Here is a 19,871-nt window from a genome sequence, read left to right as displayed (position 1 = left end):
AGAAAGAAACTATTATAGCTGTGGTAAGATAAAATTTGCTTTGTGAAACTGGATTTAGTCATGTGAGGGATATGTGTGTGTGCTGGACTATGATATGAAATGGATGTGCTGCTGTAGTTCAAGGGCAATAGAGTATGAAGACCTATGTTTCAAAAAATGGGAAGACATAAAGGAGGTGTTTAGAGGGAAAAGGAAGAGATTAGTACCCTGAGTACTGGGGAAGCCTCCAGGAGGAGGCGGCATTAGAGCTTGGGGTTAAAAGAGAGGTGGGAGTTTGTCAGTGGGTATTGGGTGAGAGTCTTGAGGGGTGGTGTGTGCCAGGCCTGCTGGTGCAAATATCACCAGCCATGTGGAGAGGTAGTGAGGGGTCAGGCAAGTTCTGCTGGGGCCTGAGTGTCAAGAGCCTTGATTAGCACACCTGGAAAGTTGGACTTTATTCTCCAGAGCAGTAAAAAGCTGTTCATGGCCTTTATTGGGCTTCCCAGGTAGCTCAGTGGTAAAGAATCTGCTTGCCAATGCAGGAGATGTAGGAGATATGGGTTCGATCCCTGGGTTGGGAAGATCCCCTGGAGAAGGAAATGGCAGCCCACTCCAGTATTCTTGCCTGGAGAATCCCCATGGTCTGAGGAGCCTGGTGGGCTACAGTCCATGGGGTCTCAAAGAGTTGACATGACTGAGCATGCACGCAGCAGCAGCAGCAGATGGCTTTTATTTAGATATTAACATGAAATGGGGCTAAAGGACAGAGGTCAAGGGGGACAAGCGATGAGGCAGGGAGGTGAGAGAGGAGGCTGCTGTACCAGTCCAGGCAAGATGACCAGAGAGGAGGTGGGTGGGGGGGACAGGAGAGGGGTGGACTCCGGGGGGCGGTGGAAATAAAGGAGGAGACAGAATTCCATAGAGCTTGGTACCCCAAGGGCATTGATGTAGAGGACCAGAAAGGTCTCAGATCTGCAGCCTCTCTAGCCTGACCCCTCCCATCCTCAAGCCCACCCATGGTCAGTACCACCACAAGATACTGTACTTGGGAGATGAGTATTCTCAGCTCAGGGGTAGGAATTGATGCCTCGAACTGTGGTCCTGGAGAAGATTCCTGAGAGTCCCTTGGACAGCCTTAAACCAGTCAATCTTAAGGGAAATCAACCCTGAATACTCATTGGAAAGACTGATGCTGAAACTCCAGTATTTTGGTCATCTGATGTGAACAGCCGATTCATTGGAAAAGTCCCTGATGCTGGGAAAGATGCTGGGAAGAGGAAGAAGGCATCAGAGAATAAGATGGCTGGATGGCATCACTGATGCAATGGACGTGAACTTGGGCAAACTTTGGGAGATGGTGAGGGACAGGGAGGCCTGGCATGCTGCAGTCCATGGGGTCTCAGAGAATCAGACATGACTGGGCAACTGGACAATAACAACATCCTCAGGGAGCCCCACACTGATCTGAGACGCCAGACTCACGCACCTGAACAACTCAGGTCCAGGTCCTATGTAAGTGCTTAAGTGTGGGGCTCAGGCTGTCAGGACTGAGGAGCATGGAGGTATTGGGAGATGCAGGAGAAAGAGACTGTTTAGATGGAAGCAATCAAAAAGGCCTTCCTGGAGGAAGGAGCTTAGCACTGAACTTCTGGAAGGCTGGATAACATCTAAGAACACATCCATAGAAGATAAAATTTTCTGCCTTTTGGACTCTAGCCAGAATCAGAGTCTGTCTCATCTCACCCATGCCTTTTGAGAGGGACTCTAAACCCCTATCAGGGAGGGACTGTTTATTTGATAAAGCACTCGCCCTCTTCACCCTTTACTCTTACTTATTTCAGTGCCATCACTGATCCTATGCATCACATTCTCTGCACATACAACTCTTCTGTATATAACAAACCTGTAGGGGGAGAGACCCCACTGGGGCTGGGTGCCACAGTGAGGGGCAAGGAGCTGGTGTCCTTGCACTGGGTCAGAGTCAGTGTCAGACCAACACTGGCCTAACTGACTCATACCCTGGCTGGGGACCTCGCTGACAGGTGACAGGCCCAGGAGTCAGGAGTAGGCCACTAACAACCCCAAATTTGAAAAACTTATGAGCTCCAATTAAAAAACAATTAGGCTAATAGAATCTCCGCCATTGTTTCTGCTCTTCAGCAAGTATGCCTTCATAATTTCATTGCTTTTAACTCACTGTTAGCTCAGCGGAAGTGGATTTTTAAGGTAACTTAATTATTTCAGAATTCATTGCTTCCAAAAACAATCTAAGGTTCCCCCCTCCAGCTCTGTGACTCTGTGCTCTGTGAACCATTTATTTTAATTAGCTTTGTATTGTGATTCAAACGTAAGCGCAAAAGAAAAATCCACAAACAACTGCCCATTAGCCAGAGAGCAGAACCCTGGTACAAATTACCGCTAAACAACGGGTGGTTTAGAGTTTCTGAGTAAGCGGGGGAGGTAAGGTACAGAAAACAGCAAAATGCTGAGCAGAGGCAGCAGAGGGCTTTGGAGTTATCAGATATGAGAGGTTCCTCCTGGCTGGAGGTGACAGTGGGCTACCTCTGTCGCATGGAGAGGGTGGCTTAGGAGCTAGATCTTGACAGTCAAGCTAGGATTTAAAGAAAATAGGAGCATTCTTTGAACTTTGTACATCCCCCTTCAATAAAGCCCTCCCTTCTCTGTATCAGACACAGATGTTCTGAAATGTCTTTTTGCACATCACACTCCAACTTGAACACAGAGGCGAGTTCTCAAACATTTAGACATCACGTGGTGGCCTCCCAAGCAGCCGCAGCTCCAGGTCAGCAGCAGTCTTGTTGCCCCACATTGCTGTCGTTCCTGTACCACTGCCCAGTAGCTTAGGGGTTAGGAACATAAGCCCTGAACCAGACCTTCTGGGTTGGAATCTTCTTATCTGTGTATCCTTGGCAAGCTGCTCGATTGCCTTGTGCCTCACTTTTCTCATCTATAAAATGGGTTAATCTTAGTGCTTCCTCCATCGAGTTGCTGTGAGGATCGAATGGGCGCATGTAAATGAAGCAGTTAGAAGAGGAGCTGTCACGGGGCAGACACCTGCGTGTAAATAGTGACTGCGGAGCACATGGAAGTGCTGGTGGGAAAGTATGGATCTCAGGAGCATAAAATGACTGTGATAGGTTTGGAAACTATTCATCGTGCTAAAAGTAGTGAATCTTCAGCCACATCCCAGGGCTCACAATGGCGTTCAATCTTTTTTTTTTTTTAATGTTTATTTACTGCGCCAGGTCTTAGTTGCAACACACAGGATCTTCACTCTTCACTGAAGCATGTGGGATCTCTAGTAGTGCCATGCAGAATTTTTAGTTGTGGTGTGCAAATTCTTGGTTTCAGTGTGTGGGCTCGACCAGAATCAAACCTGGGCCCACTGCATTGGGAGCGGGGAGGCTTAGTCACTGGACCACCAGGGAAGTCCCTGGGGTTCAGTTTCGAACAAAATTAAAGGAAATGTACAAATTGCTAGTCAAAGATTGTATCAGAAATGGGTTTTAATCATGCTTTTTAGCTACCCCGGGGGGTAAGCCTTCTATGCACATTTCACATTAATGACTTTCACGTGAATGTCAGGCGTGTTGTGTTTGCAGGTCTAGAGAGACTGAAATGTAGGGACCTTAACCTGTGGGTACCAGGGAGCCAGGGAGAGTTCTTGAGGAGAGAAGTGACCGCCGCCCCTGCTTGGTGCTTGACATCTTTTGTAGGGAATGCCTACCGAGAGTGCTTGGAGAATGGGACGTGGGCCTCGCGGATCAACTACTCACAGTGTGAACCCATTTTGGATGATAAGGTGAGTGTCCCCACCTGCCCCACCCTTGGTCCTTGCATAAGTAGTAGGACTCAGACTGAGCACAGAGGGTTCCAAGGCGGGCAGAACCAGCCCTGTGGCAACCACCCACCGCTTTTTGCACCTCTTGTCCCCGTCCTGTGCTCAGTGACGTTGTGGTGCGTAGAGAAGGGGACATAGAGCCCCACCTTCAGGAGAGTTCAGCTGGTGAGGGATGCAAGCAAGGTGACACCGACACAGCAGGGAATGACCATGTGACCAGTGTCCCCACCTCTGACAGGCTGTGTGACGCCCCTCCTCTGGGCCTGTTTTCCCATCCGGCATTCTGATTCTGCGACCCCATGTGGAAACAGGCGCAGTGCTCAGAGGGCTATTCCCTGCAGGAAGCTGGGTCCCCTTCAGACTTCACCCCTCCCCTTGCTCTGGAACTGGATTCCCTACTGTCTGTGGTGCCAACCTCCTCCCCTTTGAAGCTACTTCTCACTCCTGACCCCAAAAGACACATCCCACCTCCATCTTCCTCCTCATTCACCCATTACAGCCCCCAGTGAGGCTGTAACTTTTCCCCAAAAGAAGTCCAAGTTCAGAGAAAAAACATTTGTCTACCCTGAGAAAGTGATTCTACAAAATGTGAGCCAAAGGAGGTCTATAGTGAGGCCACAAAAGAGGCAAGCAGGATGGTCATAAAGGAGAGAAAGTGGTCCCCTCCGGCCCTCCGCCTTCACTCTCCATCTCACAGTGCTTGAGATGTGAACACTGGTAAACCAAAGTGAGGGCGGGGTGTCGGGACAGTCTGCCCTGACAGGAAGGATTATCTTAATCATTGCCTCTGTTTAGAATTGCCAGCGAGTGGTGATAAAGCAGACTGACTTTTATTTGGCCTTGATACTCTTCTTAAAATCTCTACAGACAAGACACCCCCTCACAGCTGTACCCAGAGCAGACTGGTCCCAAGGGACCCCCAGACCTGCCATACACAGTTCGCTGCTTCAGAGACGGGAGGGCAGGTTGGCTTCATTACACAGATGCCAAAACCGAGTCCCAGAGGTAGACGTCCTGTGCACTCGGAGGCGCATCCCACTAGGGTGTGGGCTGGGACAAGACACAGGTGTAGCTACTTCCATTCCAGAATTACAAATAAAATAGAAGCGATGGGGAGGGGAGGGAGGTGGGAGTGGGGTTCAGGATGGGGACACATGTATGCCCATGGCTGATTCATGTCAATATATGGCAAAAACCACAATATTGTAAAGTAATTAGCCTCCAATTCAAATAAATTAATTACAAAAATAAAATAAAACAGAGTCTACATCCCCACAATTCTGGCCTAGCTCAGGATACGTTGTGTTCAGATCTGCCCCAAAGTGCATGTCGGGACTCCTGACCACAGCCGTTTATACCAAGAGCCACGCAGGGCTGACAGGAGACAGCTGTGGGAGCCAGGTGTGCTGGTGACACTTGGAGCCTCTTCTGCCCCCCGAGGTCAGGACCCACTAGGTGGCCGTCGCTAGAGTAGCCGCGTGCCCCAGGCCTCCAGCTGCCTGTGTGTCTGTCTGTCTGTCCAGCAGAGGAAGTACGACCTGCACTACCGAATTGCACTCATCGTCAACTACCTGGGCCACTGCGTGTCCGTGGCAGCCCTCGTGGGCGCCTTCCTGCTTTTCCTGGCCCTGCGGTGAGTCCACCTCACCCCTGCTTTTTCTCCGCCCTCCCCCCCCCCCCCCACATGGCATCCCCTTCCCCATCCCAGACATTCTAACCTCCACTCCGGCGACCCTCGGGCCAAAGGACAAAAGAGGCTTGAGGAGGCACCAGAGCACTGACCGCTAGCAGGCATGCAGAATGCAAAAGGGGTGCTGGCCCTGGAAGACTGCCTTGCCTTCATCCCAGGCTAAGTCTCTCCCTCACCTCGGGTCAGAGGGAGGGGCACAGGCCCAGCTGACCCAACTGAGCTCTGAGCCCAGGTGCAGCCTGTCCCGGCTGACAGCTGTCCTGGGTCTTGCACAGGAGCATTCGCTGTCTGCGGAACGTGATTCACTGGAATCTCATCACCACCTTTATCCTGCGGAATGTCATGTGGTTCCTGCTGCAGCTCATCGACCACGAAGTGCACGAGAGCAATGAGGTCGTGGGTGAAGGTTTGGGCTGGGCCTGGGGGGTTGGGGGGCTCCCACCTCTCTCACCCCATCTTCACATGCAGACCTGAACCTGAGCTCACCTCTACCACATAATTGTCCCTCCAGAGCCGGGAGTGGGGGAATGGGGCTCCAGATGGGGTCTTGAGAGCCGCTCAGACCAGACACCAGACTTTGGTTTATCCTGTTCCACTCCCTGTCTCGTGCATTCAGCACCTCCCGAAGGTCCCTTAGAGGAAAGGGGGCTGAAATTAACCTCTATTGAGCTTTAGCTCACTTGATTCCAATTAGAGAGTTGTAGGAATTTTCCTACATGGAATTTTCCAGACATGGAAACCGAGGCTCAGAAAGGTTAGATTACATTGTTATGATGCCTCTGCAGCTGGGCCATCAGGACATTGAGCAGAACAGCACGTTAGCTGCCCACCCTGGATTTGTGTCAACCGCTGTTGTACTACATCCAGGTTGTGAAACCAGAGCCTAGAATGGAGCCATGCACAGAGCTCTTTTGTCCACTGTTAGAGACTGCTCAATACATTGTCTTTGGATGGCTAGTCCTGAGCGCACACCTCAGCCCGGTTTGCCTTTTGACTTGGCCCCTCGTTGAGCCTTGCCTCAGCATCAATGGAATTCAGTCAGTTTGGGGTGTCGTGCAGCCCACTGTTGGCTTGTATTGACAAGGCATTGTTAACTTGGTGGAGGGGGGGGGAAAGCAGGGTTTGGAGGAGAGGATCTTTGGAGTCCCTCCTCAGCAGGACTTTCTCAGAACAAAGAAGACAGACGGCCACATGGAGTCCAAGATCAGGACTGGGATCATGGGGGGAAGCCACAGAGGCTGAGATTAGCTCAGCTGATGCTCTGACAGCTGAGGCTATTAGAGCCTGACAGAGAGGGGCTGAGCCGTCCACAGTCCGCTTCTCATGACAGGGCTCCTCTGACCGCCACTGCCCATGTTCTCAGCTCTGAGGGTGCCCTGGGGACAAATCCCCAGGAAAGATGGCTGGGTAGGGTCCATTGAGAAGAGGTCTGGGCTGTGGCCCATGGTGGCTCTGGGCAGGCTTGTCCTCTGAGGGAGTGGTAGTAACTCTGCTCAGAGGGACAAGGACAAATTCCCCTCAACTGAGAAGGCACGTGGCAACGGCATTCATTTCGTGGTGCCTGCCTTTGCCACCTCCGTCTCCTGGAACCAGCCTGTAAGATGGCATTATCTTTTCCTCTACAATGCAGTGAGGTTCAGAGATGTTAGGCCACTGGTCAGAGGCCCCAGCAATAGCGAGTCTCCCTCCAGAGACAGCTGCTGCTGCTGTTGCTGCTGCTAAGTCACTTCAGTTGTGTTCAACTCTGTGAGACCCTATAGACGGCAGCCTACGAGGCTCCCCCTACGAGGCTCTCCCTCCTGGGATTCTCCAGGCAAGAACACTGGAGTGGGTCGCCATTTCCTTCTCCATTCCAGAGACAGCTGCGATCATGCTAAGCCCAGAATTTCCTAAACCCAGGAATCTGGGATGATCACCTCCAGAGCTGTGGCTCACCTTCACCGACCCTGTACTATTTCAATAGCAGTTTTCTTTTAATTGACTCACTAATTTTTTTCTGCATGAAATTTCATTGTCCATCCCTAACTGGAAACCAGGCTGATTTGCTGTGAACTGAAGGTGATCCTCGAGAAAATAGGCTTGCTAGGTGGCTTAGTGGTAAAGAATCCACCTGCCGAGGCAGGAGACATGGGTTCAATCGATCCTTGGGTCAGGAAGATCCCCCAGAGGAGGAAATGACAACCCACTCCAGTATCCTTGCTGGTAAAATCCCATGCACAAAGGAGCCTGGCAGGCTACAGTCTATGGGGTCTCAGAGAGTCGTACATTACTGAGCTCCTGAACCCAACGCACATGCTGGAGAAAATGACAGTGATACACAGCAGTGCTGTTCAGTTCTAGCCTCTCACTGCAGAAAGCTCAGAGCCAGACTCCCACTTTCTTTTATGAAAAAGGAGATAAGAAATCACCAGGGAGAAGTCAGACACCGTGGTTCCAGGGGAGCCTGGCCCCTTAATCTGAAAAACTGAAAGACGAATGATGAAGGATGAAGTTTCCTCGAATGAGATTTGAGAGTGTTTAATGCCGGGTCCGTGACCTAACGAAAATGACTCTCCTCTGTCTGGGCTCCAGGCACCTGCTGAATGACTCCCCTCTGTCAGCACGCAAGCCATGCACCGGGGGGCTTGGCTCCAGGCGCCTGCTGACTACCACCTGCCCCGTGCAGGTCTGGTGCCGCTGCATCACCACCATCTTCAACTACTTCGTGGTGACAAACTTCTTCTGGATGTTCGTAGAGGGCTGCTACCTGCACACGGCCATTGTCATGACCTACTCCACCGAGCGCCTGCGCAAGTGGCTCTTCCTCTTCATTGGATGGTGTGAGGGTCCCGGGGGGCCTGCAGGGTCTAGTGGGGAGAGGATTCTGCTGACAGGGTCACCTCCTTTCATCTTGGGTCCAAGGATGGCACCACATTGCCATCTACCATCCCCAGGACAGTCTGAGGAGGCAGGAGCTCTCCTCCACGTAGACGAGGGAGAAGCAAATAGTCCCTCCAAGAGGACAGTCCACAAATGGTCCTCCTCTTCTTGCTTGGAATGGCCGATCCAAAGACCTTTGTCTCTCACCTCAAAAGAGGAGCTGGCCAGCTCCACTTCTCTATCAAAAAATCTCAGAAAATCACACTGTCCTCTCATCTCTCTGACCTGCTTGGAGGGGATAGCTGAGAGTGGGGGAGGGGTGGGCAGGGGTCTAGGAACAGGGCCCCCCAAGGTCCTAGATGGCCTGCAGTTGAATGATTGGAAACAATGTCCTAGCCCTTTGTGGTCCCCCGACTCTGTGCTCTACATGAGGGTCTCCTGACCATCTCTCTGTCCACTGCAGCTGTATCTGTCCTTCTTTCAGGCGTCCCCTGCCCCATCGTCATCGCCTGGGCCATTGGCAAGCTCTACTACGAGAATGAACAGTAAGTAGGACTGGCCAGCCGTGAGCAGGTAGGAACTGCAGCCATGCCAGGACAGATTCACTTTTCCATTGTTTTAAAATTGAAAAACTTTCCCCGGCACCCAGAGGTACTCGTGTGATAGTGTCAAGTCAACTTTGTGGAACTGAGTTAGGAATCATGGTTCTTTTAGGTGTCCAATGCATGACCCCCTTGGCCTTTGGTAAGGCCTCCTCCTAGATTTGGGTGTGGCGAGCCTGGCTTGAGCCATATGGAGGAGGCCAAGGACTCCCAGGTTTCAGGCCAGAGCACATCCAAGATTGTGGCATTGAGCCACTCACAGATGCCCCGGGTCAGGCCAGTGGACACTTGTTTTACTCTGCATCCCAGTCTCTGCCTGGGGTGCAGTGTTCCACACTGGGGCCCTCTGCACCAGAGACTTTGAAATAGCCTCAGCACAGATGGTGGCAACAGGTCAGCCAAGGAATGGTGGGGAAGCTGGGAGCCACCAGCTGAGAGAAGAGAAGACAAGGAATGTCAGTCTCTATGTTCAGATCTTCTAGCAGTCTCCAAGGCTGGAGAGAACAGATGAGATTTAGGGGCGGGGGCAGGAATGGGGTAGTTTCCAGGCTCCTAGCAATAAAAGCTTCCCAAGAGTGAGAGGGCTGCCTTGAGAGGTAGTGAGCTTCCCGTCGTGGGGGCATTTAAGCAAAGAAACAAATCCCTGTGCTAGGAAGCCAGCAGTGAGCGCACACACCTAGGCAGTGTGCACTGGGTAGCCTTGAGGGTTGTGGAAGACAGAACTTCCTGAAGTCTGCAGGGCCCTTTCTGCAGTCCACTAAGAGTTGCTGACAGCCAGACTGGGTCCTGGGATAACCCTGCCCAGACCCTGAAGCTTCTCCACTCCTGGCATCCCCAGAGGATAACCAACCAGCATAGAAGCTGGCTTCCTCCCCTGAGTGCATGAGGCTGGGGATCCACTGGGAGAAGGCTCCCGCTTCCACACCTGCAGCTTTGTGTGGCTAAGTGCCTGGCACAGGAGTGGCGTGTTCCAAGCAATGCGGGAACAGGTGGTACAGGCAGCTGGGCTTTGGGCCAGCAAGGGGGAACCCAGCTCTCCATTCATGAGTCTCTTGTGGGTCTAGCCCTGGGCCCAGCAGTCTGGGATGGGGGTGGAGGAGTGAGGAGGAGGAGACCCAGACCCTCCCGCAGTCTACCTGAGGAGACCAGACCCTCCACGTAGGGCAAAAGGCAGCTCAGGAGTGAGCCAAGGAGGTCAGTGGGTCTGGGGCTGTCCACCCAGGCTTTAGCGGGAGGAGCAGCCATGAAGATGGGGTCTCAGAAAGGATCAAGCCAGAGGGCCCTGGCTCCAAGGCTGCAGTGGTCCCAGGCTCTGGTTCAGCAGGCCACTTACAGCCACCCCATCTTTGCAGGTGCTGGTTTGGCAAGGAGCCCGGAGACCTGGTGGACTACATCTACCAGGGCCCCATCATCCTCGTGCTCCTGGTAGGTCCTCAGTGGGAACTGGGATGGGGCTGGGCACCGGAGGACTGCAGAGGACCCACCACAGAGATGCCGGGGAAGGACGTGGCCTGGAGCAGCCGCTCCCCCCGCCCCCACACACACTCTGTGCACAGTACCACACTGCTTGGCACTCCGTCCTCTCTTTTCCAACACTCTACACCCTGATGCAGCACCATTCCCCTCTCTGGCCCTTGGGTTCTTTCTCTGGACAGAGAGTGGGTCTGACTGGCAGATTTCTAGTGCCTCTGACATCCCCTTGCCAGGTTCAATGTCAAGACAGCCAGGCCGGGGGAGAGGGGGCAACTGGTGACAAGAGAAGGGTCTGCAGGATTCGATTCAGCCCAGACCTACCTCTCCCTCCACCCGCAGAGACCTCCTCCAGGGCTCAGCCCACCGCCCCCAGCCTGGAGCAGTGGGACCGAATGAAGCAGAGCATAATGAGCAATTGTTCCTTACCCAGCTCCCCGCCCTTTGCCAAAAGTATTCACATCTAAGATATAATTGCCGCCATGTCTCTAAACCACAGTGAGCTTTAATTAAGGTAGAGTTTAAGTAGAGGCTGCATTCTGCAAAAAAATGAACCCATTATATATCATACATTAAAAAAAAAAAGAAACATACAAAAGAGCCCCATAAGAAATTGGCATTTACGTAAGACTTATTTCAGGCTTGGTAATTTCAGGCTCCTGTATGTACCAGCTTCCTTAAAGGGCCACTCGCTCCCTGTGGGAACTTGAGAGGGAATGGCCATGCCCCTCTTGCTCACAGCAGGTGCCTAATGGGGGTTTCTTTGGTCTACCTTAGAGACAAAGACTGTTTATCTCTTTTTATCTCCTTACTCTTCACCCTTTTGTAACTTCCTCCAGGATTCATTTGACCCCTTCTTTGGAGTGTCCTTGATATATATGACTAAGAAGGTTTTTACCTACTGCCTGAAACTCTACCATCGGGGCTCCATTCATTTCAGAAATGGAAGCCATTCATTGTCAGCAGTCAGTTGGAGGGATCATTGTCCTTGGATTCCCAGCTGCAATGAGTCACTGATCCCCACCCCCTCCACAGTGTAAATGGAAACCCCATGAGACCCATCCCTTCCCCACCAGCAGCCAAGAGCCCATTCTGGAGGGAGAAGGCTTCTGATGAGCCTGAGAACCAGCCAAGGAAGGCTGACCTGGGTGGGGTGTGAGCCCCCTCTGCAAAGATGCTGGACAGCAGTGAGGAAATGCACAGAGAAGGGGGACGGGCTGGGAAGGCCCAGTGTGCGTGTGTGTGTGTGTGTGTGTGTGTGTGTGTTAGTCACTCAGTCATGTCAGACTCTTTGCCGCCCCATGGTCTGTGGCCTGCCAGGCTCCTCTGCCTGTGGAATTCTCCAAGCAAGAATACTGGGATGGGTTGCTACGCCCTTCTCCAGGGGAATCTTCCTGACCCAGGGAAAGAACCTGGGTCTCCTGCATTAGCAGGCAGATTCTTTAGCTTCTGAGCCACCAGGGAAGCCAGGAAGGCCCAATGCCAGGACCCGATTCCCACCTCCTGTCCACACCCCCTCCTTTGGTTCCACCCTCACTGAGGGCCCTGTGCTTGTCTTTCCCTGTGGACCCAGCCCACACTCTGCTATGTGCATGGACAGGGCTTCCAGGTTCTAAGTTCAACCCTTCCAGAAGCTCTATCTTCATTTCCGGTCCTCACATCCTTGAAGCCTGGAGGTGGGGATAATGCCCTGTTTCACAGATGAAGAACCTGAGAGATGAAATGACTATACAGGGTTACCACTCATAGCTAGCTGAGCTGAGACCTAAGGGGCGGGTCACCCACCACCTCTTGCTGTCCCTTCCATTGAATGCGAGCTTGGTGCCCCTCCCACTGCTGCTCTCCCCTGGCAGCTCACTACTGTCTGAGAGACCCGTGCTTGTTTCTGGGTTCTGGGAAGTGAGTTGGCTTGGGTGGGTTTGCGGGAGGCTGTTGTCATTGTTGTCGGCGTGGGAAAAGCACAAGCTCGGTGCTCTCCGTGAGTATTTGAACGTGAGCGGACCTTCCCAGACAGGCTCGGTGGCAATCCCTGCTAGACCAGCAAGGAAGCAGAAGCTCAGAAAGGTTAATTAAGCAATTTGCCCAAGGCCACGCAGATTCTAGTTGGAATAGCTGAAATTAGAGCCATGTGTGTTTATGGAGGAGGTGGTCCCCGGAAGTAGAATGAGAGTGAAAGCAGAAGACAAGGAAGGAAACTGACAGAGGTGTAGTGATGAGCAGGCTTCCCTGGGGCAGCGAGTGGAAGAGTCTCAGAACTGACCCTCGGTTGGGAAGCCAGGTTACTTACCCACACGCTTCATGTCCCATCAGTGGAGGATGCCCTGGGGACCTGGAATCCCCTCATTTCCAGGCCCCTCTCTGTTTTCTGAGCTAGATCCCCTGGCACCAGAGAAAGCCCCAGCCTGGAAACTGCCCCCTGCAGCTACAGGTGAACGGTGGATGGCACGTGAGGTCTGTCTGGCGAAAGACTCGGCTCTTTGTTCCATGGATGGTGTCTTGCTCTGCAGCATCTCAGCTTCCCCTGTCCCAAACGCAGGTTCCAGGGCCCTCATCTGCCACTGGAAATCTCTGGGGTAGGTGCAGGATCTGTATTTGGAATAAGCACCTTTGATGTGCATACTCTGGTTGAAGAACTTGGTGTGTTCAGCAGCCTTGTGGTCAGGGATGTGAGTCATCTGGGCTTTCTCCATGGCCCAGACAGGGCCCTGCATGTAGTTGGACTCAGGACCTGGGCCTCTGAGATGCTATAGATCAGGCAAGACTAGCAGGCTGGCTATGTTGCTTGAGCCAGTGAATGTGCATGACAAGAAGCTAAGGCTGGGAGAGGTGCGAAGAGGGAGCAGAGATGTGATGGCAGCACCCGAATACCCAGAGCTGAAGGGATGCAGAGGACACTCCCAAGGGCTGTGACTTCCTCTCCAATCATGTCTGAAGCCAAGAAGGAAGAGATGTCAGGCCTCCTCCCTCCCTGCCTGCCTCTGCACATGTGCAGACAGGGAAGGTTTGGGAAGTGGTGGGGAGGGTGGTGTCAGTGCCTCCCTGGGGAAGGGAGGAAGGTGCCTGCAGTTAAATGAGGTGGAGAAGATGTTGTAAATGGGGAGGCTGGGAGCCAAGCTCAAAAGGAAAGAGTGACTTTGGGGCTGCACAGACCAGACTGAGATGGGGTGGGAACAGTGTCACCAACTCCTGCCTGGTGTGAGGAGGGGATAAGGCCTTGTCTCCCAGACCCTCTGCAGCAGCCCCTGTCCTGCTCTTGCCTCACAGAAGGGGCCTTGTAACTCAAAGGTGCTCAGCAACTGCTTATTGGGTAGATGGGTGGGTGGTAGGTGGTTAGTGAATCTGTGTATGTTATCTGTTAAGTGAGTGAGAGGGTAGATAAATTGATGAATGGAATGTTGAATAGATACTTAGATGGATGGATGGATGGTTGGATGGGTGGGTAGATGAATGTCACACTTTAAATAAGCGGGTAGGTGGTCGAGTAATATTTGGATGAATGGATTAAAGGAATGATGGATAAAAATGAGTGGATAATTGAATTGGTTAAGGGGTTTATGAACTGTTAGTGAATAAGGTTTAAAATGTAGGGAAATATGGAAGAAATGAGAATATATTTTGATTCCAGTAACCTCTCTTTTCAGAGAAGTTAGGAAGAATCAGAAAAGGTCGTGTTTTGTATCACTTGTATGAGAAAATTAGGATCTACCTATGTGTCAAAGTGACCTCATGATCCAGGAGAATATACCAGAAACCCAGGAGCTAGAGCTTAGATGAGCCTCAAGAGGAAGCAAGGTGCATTAGGCCATGGCAGCCCTGGCTGAAAGCTTCCACCACCCCTCACCCTGGGTTCACCAGGCTATGCCACTACAGTTCAAGAGCAGCAGGCTGTGACTGAGGAGGGACCCCCCACCCCCACCCCAGGCCCCTGGAGCATCCTCAAGCTTAGGGGTGATCCAGAGGCCACAGGAATGTCTATGTCCCCAAATTCCCTGTCTGGGGTCCAGAACTTAGGAGACTTCAGAAATGACAGAGTCTCAGGCCTGGGACAGGAAGGGCGTGTGTGTGTGTGTGCACATACTCAGATGTGTGTACACACATGACCCAGCAGACACCCCTGGGTTAATATGTATCTCCCTCTTTCCTGGGGGAGATTCCTGGGGTGTCAGGCCTACAGTGCTCACTTTCTTGTCAACTTGTACTTGGAGATGGATGAAGAGGAACACAGGCATGTCCGTGTCCCCAGATACACACTCATACGTGAGCACACTTCCAGACAAACATGCCGGCACAGAGCACAGACCCACATGGAACGTTGAGAGGGCAGCACACAGACAGGCTGACACTTGCACACCCACAGAGACTACACACAGCTTGAAGCTGCCCCGGGAGGCCACATGGGCAGGTCCTGGGGAGAGGCTGGGTGTGGCAGGCTCCGATGCTAAGAGAAGGCTCAGAATGAAGATAAATAAGGCCCTTCTAGGAGCCTCGGAGTCAGCCCAGGAGCCTGTTCATCCCCATGGCCTCAGAGGTGTCTGTGAATATTTTAGCGTTTTCCTCTAAAAAATGAATGATGACAGGGGACTGAGCAAATGGGGTACCTGCCTACCCTTAGAAGGGAGGGGCAGAGGCCTTGGGACCCCATGCAGGTGCTGGGGTAACAGGTGGAACGGGAGTGTGCATGGGACATGGATTTTCAGGGGGCTGCAGGGGAGAAGGCTCTCATCTCGTCCCCACCTCATGACTCTTCCTTTTCTCCTCCCTGCCCTTCTCCCTCCAGATCAACTTTATATTTCTGTTCAACATTGTCAGGATCTTAATGACAAAGTTACGAGCATCCACCACATCAGAGACAATCCAGTACAGGTAAGTGATGGGTGCCTCGACCCTCAGCAGGGAAGGAATGAGGAGGCCATCTGGGGCATCCCCTGCCTCTGGGCAGGACCCTCTGAGTTTCACCTGGGGGCCTCACTCAGGCTCCCAGAAGAAACACCAGCCAGTGAGGACCCACCTGCAGTTTGGGCTCAGATGGATCTTGTCACCTTTTCCCCCTCCGCCCCACAGGAAGGCGGTGAAGGCCACCCTGGTTCTCCTGCCCCTTCTGGGCATCACCTACATGCTCTTCTTCGTCAACCCTGGGGAGGACGAGCTGTCGCAGATCGTGTTCATCTATTTCAACTCCTTTCTGCAGTCGTTCCAGGTGGGTCGCATGGTGGGATGGGGCCGCAGTGAGCCTCCCTGACCTGGCGTGCTCAGGCACCCCTGCCCTCATAGAGCACTTCAATGGGGCTGGCCCCCGCGGGGTTCACTTCATACACACTGAAGTACAAGTGTGTGCACACCCAGGGTCAGGTGGGCCCACCCCCGACTGGATCAGGGTCACCCTTGCCTGCACCTACTGCAGGCCCCAGCCCCTGCTCCAAGGACTTAGGGCACCCTTTGGCTCACAGTGAACCCCAGTAAACCTGCTTTGTGATGGGGGTGCCCACCCAGCTCTGAGCCTCTGGGGGCCCGAGTCAGAGTGTTCCCCAGCCACCCCATCCCTGCTCCAACCCCCACCCCCCCAGGCAGAGCAGCTCCCCCAGCAGGCCACTGACCTCTCCCTCTTCCTTCCCAGGGTTTCTTTGTGTCTGTCTTCTACTGCTTCTTCAATGGAGAGGTATGACACCCGTCCCAGGTAGGCCTGGGCTCTGAGGTCCTCACACCCCACTCCAGGGCAATTTGAGGGGAGTCCCTGACTCTGGAAAAGGGAGGGCCAGAGAAACCACTCAGCTCTGGGGAGACAGGAATCCTGTCTCAGGGACTCCAACCAGTTTAGAAGGTCAACTCTGGAGGCAGAAACAATACACCAGCTCTCCACAATGTACCCGGAAAGCTGGGTGGGTTGGAGCCCAGGCCGCAGGGGGTCATGGGAGAGGAAAGCCAGAACATGGGTGATGGCAGGAGAGCGCATCCTGAGATGCGCTCAGGATGTGAGCTGTGCATCCAGGCTTTTATGGTCCAGGGAGCAGAAAGACACCAGTGCACCCTTCCATCTCCCTACTGCTTGAGGGACAACAGGCCTCCAGGTGGTTTCAGAGAGCCAGGCTCCAGTGAAACCTGGTGAGCTTTACAAAGCCTGGAATCCTAGCAGAGCAGACTTGCAGGAGAGAGGCTCACTCAGGCCCGTGGTCGGTGAGGACCCATTGTGGGTGCTGGGACAGAAAGCAGACACCCTCCCAGGGCTCGAGAGTTCCCACACACCCCAGAGGAATTCCAGTGGCATCCTGGGGCCCCTTCACTTGCCCGTGCATAGGGTGATAGTGGGGTCTGCATGCTGGGGTCTCGGTCAGTTAAAGCAGACTCCAGGCAGGAGAGTCCACAGTGGAGACCAGGGTGGGCTGCTAAGGGGCAGGGAGAGAAGGAGCCACTAAAGCAAGCAAACAGTGAATGCTTGCAGAGCATTTATTCTGTTTAGCCATGTGGCAGGCCAGCGTGTGGGGGACATGATCCATTTTGCAGAAAATTCTTCCATTGCAATGCAGATGAGAATAGAGTGGCACCAGTGACAGTCAGGGCTTGAAATGAGTAGTGCTCCATCTCAGCTGCATGCTGGGGTAAGCAGGGCATATCTTGCAGGGGCATAGAGAAGATCAGGGCTGCAGAGGACATGAGAAGGACCCTGCTTTTGGAACCAGCCCGTCTCTGAGTGTGAGGGTGGCAGTCAGGTGGGCCACCTCAGCCTCCCGTGATGGCCCAGCAAGAGGCAGGGGGCAGGGGAGAGGACTGGCTGGGACCTCAGGATCATCCTTCCCCTCCCCTGCAGGTACGCTCAGCTGTGAGGAAGAGGTGGCACCGCTGGCAGGACCATCACTCCCTCCGAGTCCCCGTGGCCCGGGCCATGTCGATCCCCACATCGCCCACGCGGATCAGCTTCCACAGCATTAAGCAGACGGCCGCTGTATGACCTCTGAGTGCCCCCATCTCACCCATCACTTGACCACCAGGACAGCATCCCCATTTTCCTCCAGCACCTTTCTCTAGGTTCTTCCAGCCATGCAGGCCCTGGTGGGGGCAGAGAGAAGGGAAGCACAAGGGGGTCTCAGGAACCAGGGCCAGCAGGGCCCCAAGTCTCAGTGCGAGAGGGAGCCGAGCTGAGAAGTCACAGGAACCCCCAGAGACGAGCAGGTCACGGATCTTCAGGCATTGCCCACACGAGCCTCTGGCTGGATCCTTACTGTCACCCTGTTATAAGATGAAGACCTGAGGCCCAGAGCCAGGAAGGGCTTTCATGACAGACAAGGGACTCCTCTGCCCCCACTCACAGCTAAGGGTCTTCCCACCAGCAGCAGGGTGATGGCTGGCCCCTCCAAGCCTTCTGCCTCTGTGTTCAGTGGCGCCCCCTGCAGTTGGACAGAGGCACAGCAGCTGAAGAGATGAATTCCACTGGCTTCATCCCAGGGACTCTCAACCTAGAGAAGCCTCACCTAACCCCCACCCCTGACCCCATCCTCCTGCCCCTCGGGCTCTTAGAAGGATATGCTGCCTCCTTTCCTGAGGGGCCTCTTCTCATCCTGGTCCACAGATTCAGAGCCTGGGGGAGGGGCAGGTGAGGAGGAAGATGCTGCCAGGATGGCACATACTCTTAGACCAACCAGATACGTAGTACAGGACAAAATGGGGAGGAGAAGCCTGGGGTGGGGGGTGGGTTGGGAGAAGGAGGAGGGTAGAAAGAACAGAAACCAAAGTTCGACTTTGGTGACTGGAACTAATCCCTCAGCCCCCACCTGAGGCTGGGCTTCAGTCTCCCATTCAGAAACATCTGTGCTATCTGAGAAATAAACCATGCCTTTGTGGAAACGCAGTCTCCCCTCAGGGGAAGGGGTGCTGTGGGCCAAGGACGGTGGGCCGGGTCCACCCTTATTTGCAGAGACTCTCGCCCTGGCCTGGGGCCGGTTCCCCCTTTCCACCAACGCCTGCGGGTCTGTCCCTTACGTTCACCAGGCCAGTGTCTGCCCTTCCGCTAATGCAAAGGCAGTTTAATTCTGCATGAAGGAGAGGTGCACCCCAGCAGGCTGCGGTCTGTTCCTGTTTCCTGTTCTGGAGTCTCGAGGGAGGTATAGAGCTGGCCCCTGCAGCCTCCATGGGTAATAACCAGGGCTGGCTCCATCTTGGCCATTCATCTGCCCTTCCCTCCAGGAGAGGGTGGGAGTCAAAGGGCAGGGAGAGCCATCAGGCAGGGGTTTGAAAGAGCTTTTGCTCTTGGTATACCGCCCCCCCACCCCATATTTTTAAAATTATGTATCTCATCTTGCACATTTTTAAGTTGGCATCTAATATTTTTCACGTAAATTTTAAAACTTGTGAAGGATGTGATTTCTGGCATTTGGTAAATATTTACATTTTAAAATAAAACTGCCACAATGCTTTACAATACATCATATAAAATCCAAACAGTGGTGATTTAATACTCTCATCTATTTAAAAAAAATGCAACCTGCTCTTCCTTAACAGCTGGAAATTTTAGGATGTTCCTTTTCTCTTGGAACTTGTACTTTCATCTCATTCCCCCTACAGAATTTCTTAGTAATGCAGCATTTTTTATGGTTGAAAGTTTATTTCTCACCTTATCATACTTCTCTGCCACAAATAAATATTTAGAAATTAGAATTGAAATAACTTCCTATGACAAAATATTCTAAGAGTTTTTTTAAAAAGTCTGGGTTGAGTTATTACAACTAATTTTTGACACAAAATATAATGTACAAGTGATTAAAACAATATAGATGTCTAAAATGTTTTATAAGTAATTGCTGAACCTAGAAAGGAAAATGTTGAACACACATCTTAGTGAAACAAATAAGAAATCATTTGTGAATCTGTGGCTGCATCAGGACCCAGCCTCTTTATTTTCTTCCATTTTTATAGCTCTACGTGCTGAGAAGCCTTTCACACAAATAAGTATAATAGATGTCACCCAATTCTCTGAACTCTTTTTGACATGTGTGCCAAAAATTGCACAGTGATTTATCATCAAAGGTGATCTGTCAGCTGGCCACATGATTAAGTCCTCTGTAAATGAGGCTGCGAGAAATGAACCACCTTAGACTTGTCAAGGACTTTGCTGTGTGGAGAATATGCTTTTTGGGTGGTCCCAGAGCACCAGAGCACCTGGACTTCCTCGGCCCTGGGGCTGGGAGGGGTGGGGTTAAGCCCCGGGAGATGCTCGAATGAGATGCAGGAGGGGGACGCTCTGCTTCACACCTGTGCAGCAGAGAGAGATGGGAGGCCCTGACTCCCAGGTGCAGAGCCCTTGCAGGTCTTGGAAAGTCTCCCTGCATCCTCAGAGGTGTCACAATGGCTGCTTCCGTTAGCATCATCGTGGGCCCTTGTAGAGCAAGGAGCAGCAAATGACTCAGGCCCAAGAGGCCAC

At 52.6% G+C, this 19,871-nt stretch overlaps 1 protein-coding gene across 5 annotated transcripts in view; it reads left to right on the top strand.

Moving 5' to 3' along the window:
- Nucleotides 1–19,079, top strand: part of CRHR2 (corticotropin releasing hormone receptor 2) — a 44,753-nt gene extending 25,674 nt beyond the window's left edge. For 2 of the 5 annotated variants that reach the window (XM_070369489.1, XM_070369490.1), the window contains 11 exons: nucleotides 3,717–3,802; nucleotides 5,365–5,474; nucleotides 5,807–5,924; nucleotides 8,197–8,350; nucleotides 8,875–8,935; nucleotides 10,345–10,417; nucleotides 12,837–13,035; nucleotides 15,240–15,325; nucleotides 15,524–15,659; nucleotides 16,077–16,118; nucleotides 17,265–19,079. In XM_070369489.1, coding sequence (XP_070225590.1) covers nucleotides 3,717–3,802; nucleotides 5,365–5,474; nucleotides 5,807–5,924; nucleotides 8,197–8,350; nucleotides 8,875–8,935; nucleotides 10,345–10,417; nucleotides 12,837–13,035; nucleotides 15,240–15,325; nucleotides 15,524–15,659; nucleotides 16,077–16,118; nucleotides 17,265–17,386 — 1,187 coding nt within the window. In that variant the 3' untranslated portion in view covers nucleotides 17,387–19,079. The remainder of the gene's footprint in view (nucleotides 1–3,716; nucleotides 3,803–5,364; nucleotides 5,475–5,806; nucleotides 5,925–8,196; nucleotides 8,351–8,874; nucleotides 8,936–10,344; nucleotides 10,418–12,836; nucleotides 13,036–15,239; nucleotides 15,326–15,523; nucleotides 15,660–16,076; nucleotides 16,119–17,264) is intronic. The other 3 variants (XM_070369491.1, XM_005889145.2, XM_005889146.3) reach the window with 2 other exon arrangements.
- Nucleotides 19,080–19,871: the final 792 nt, after the last annotated feature.

The sequence above is a fragment of the Bos mutus genome, chromosome 4, assembly GCF_027580195.1.
Source record: "Bos mutus isolate GX-2022 chromosome 4, NWIPB_WYAK_1.1, whole genome shotgun sequence".
NCBI classification, from domain to species: Eukaryota; Metazoa; Chordata; class Mammalia; order Artiodactyla; family Bovidae; genus Bos; species Bos mutus.
This window is presented reverse-complemented; position numbering and strand designations above follow the sequence as displayed.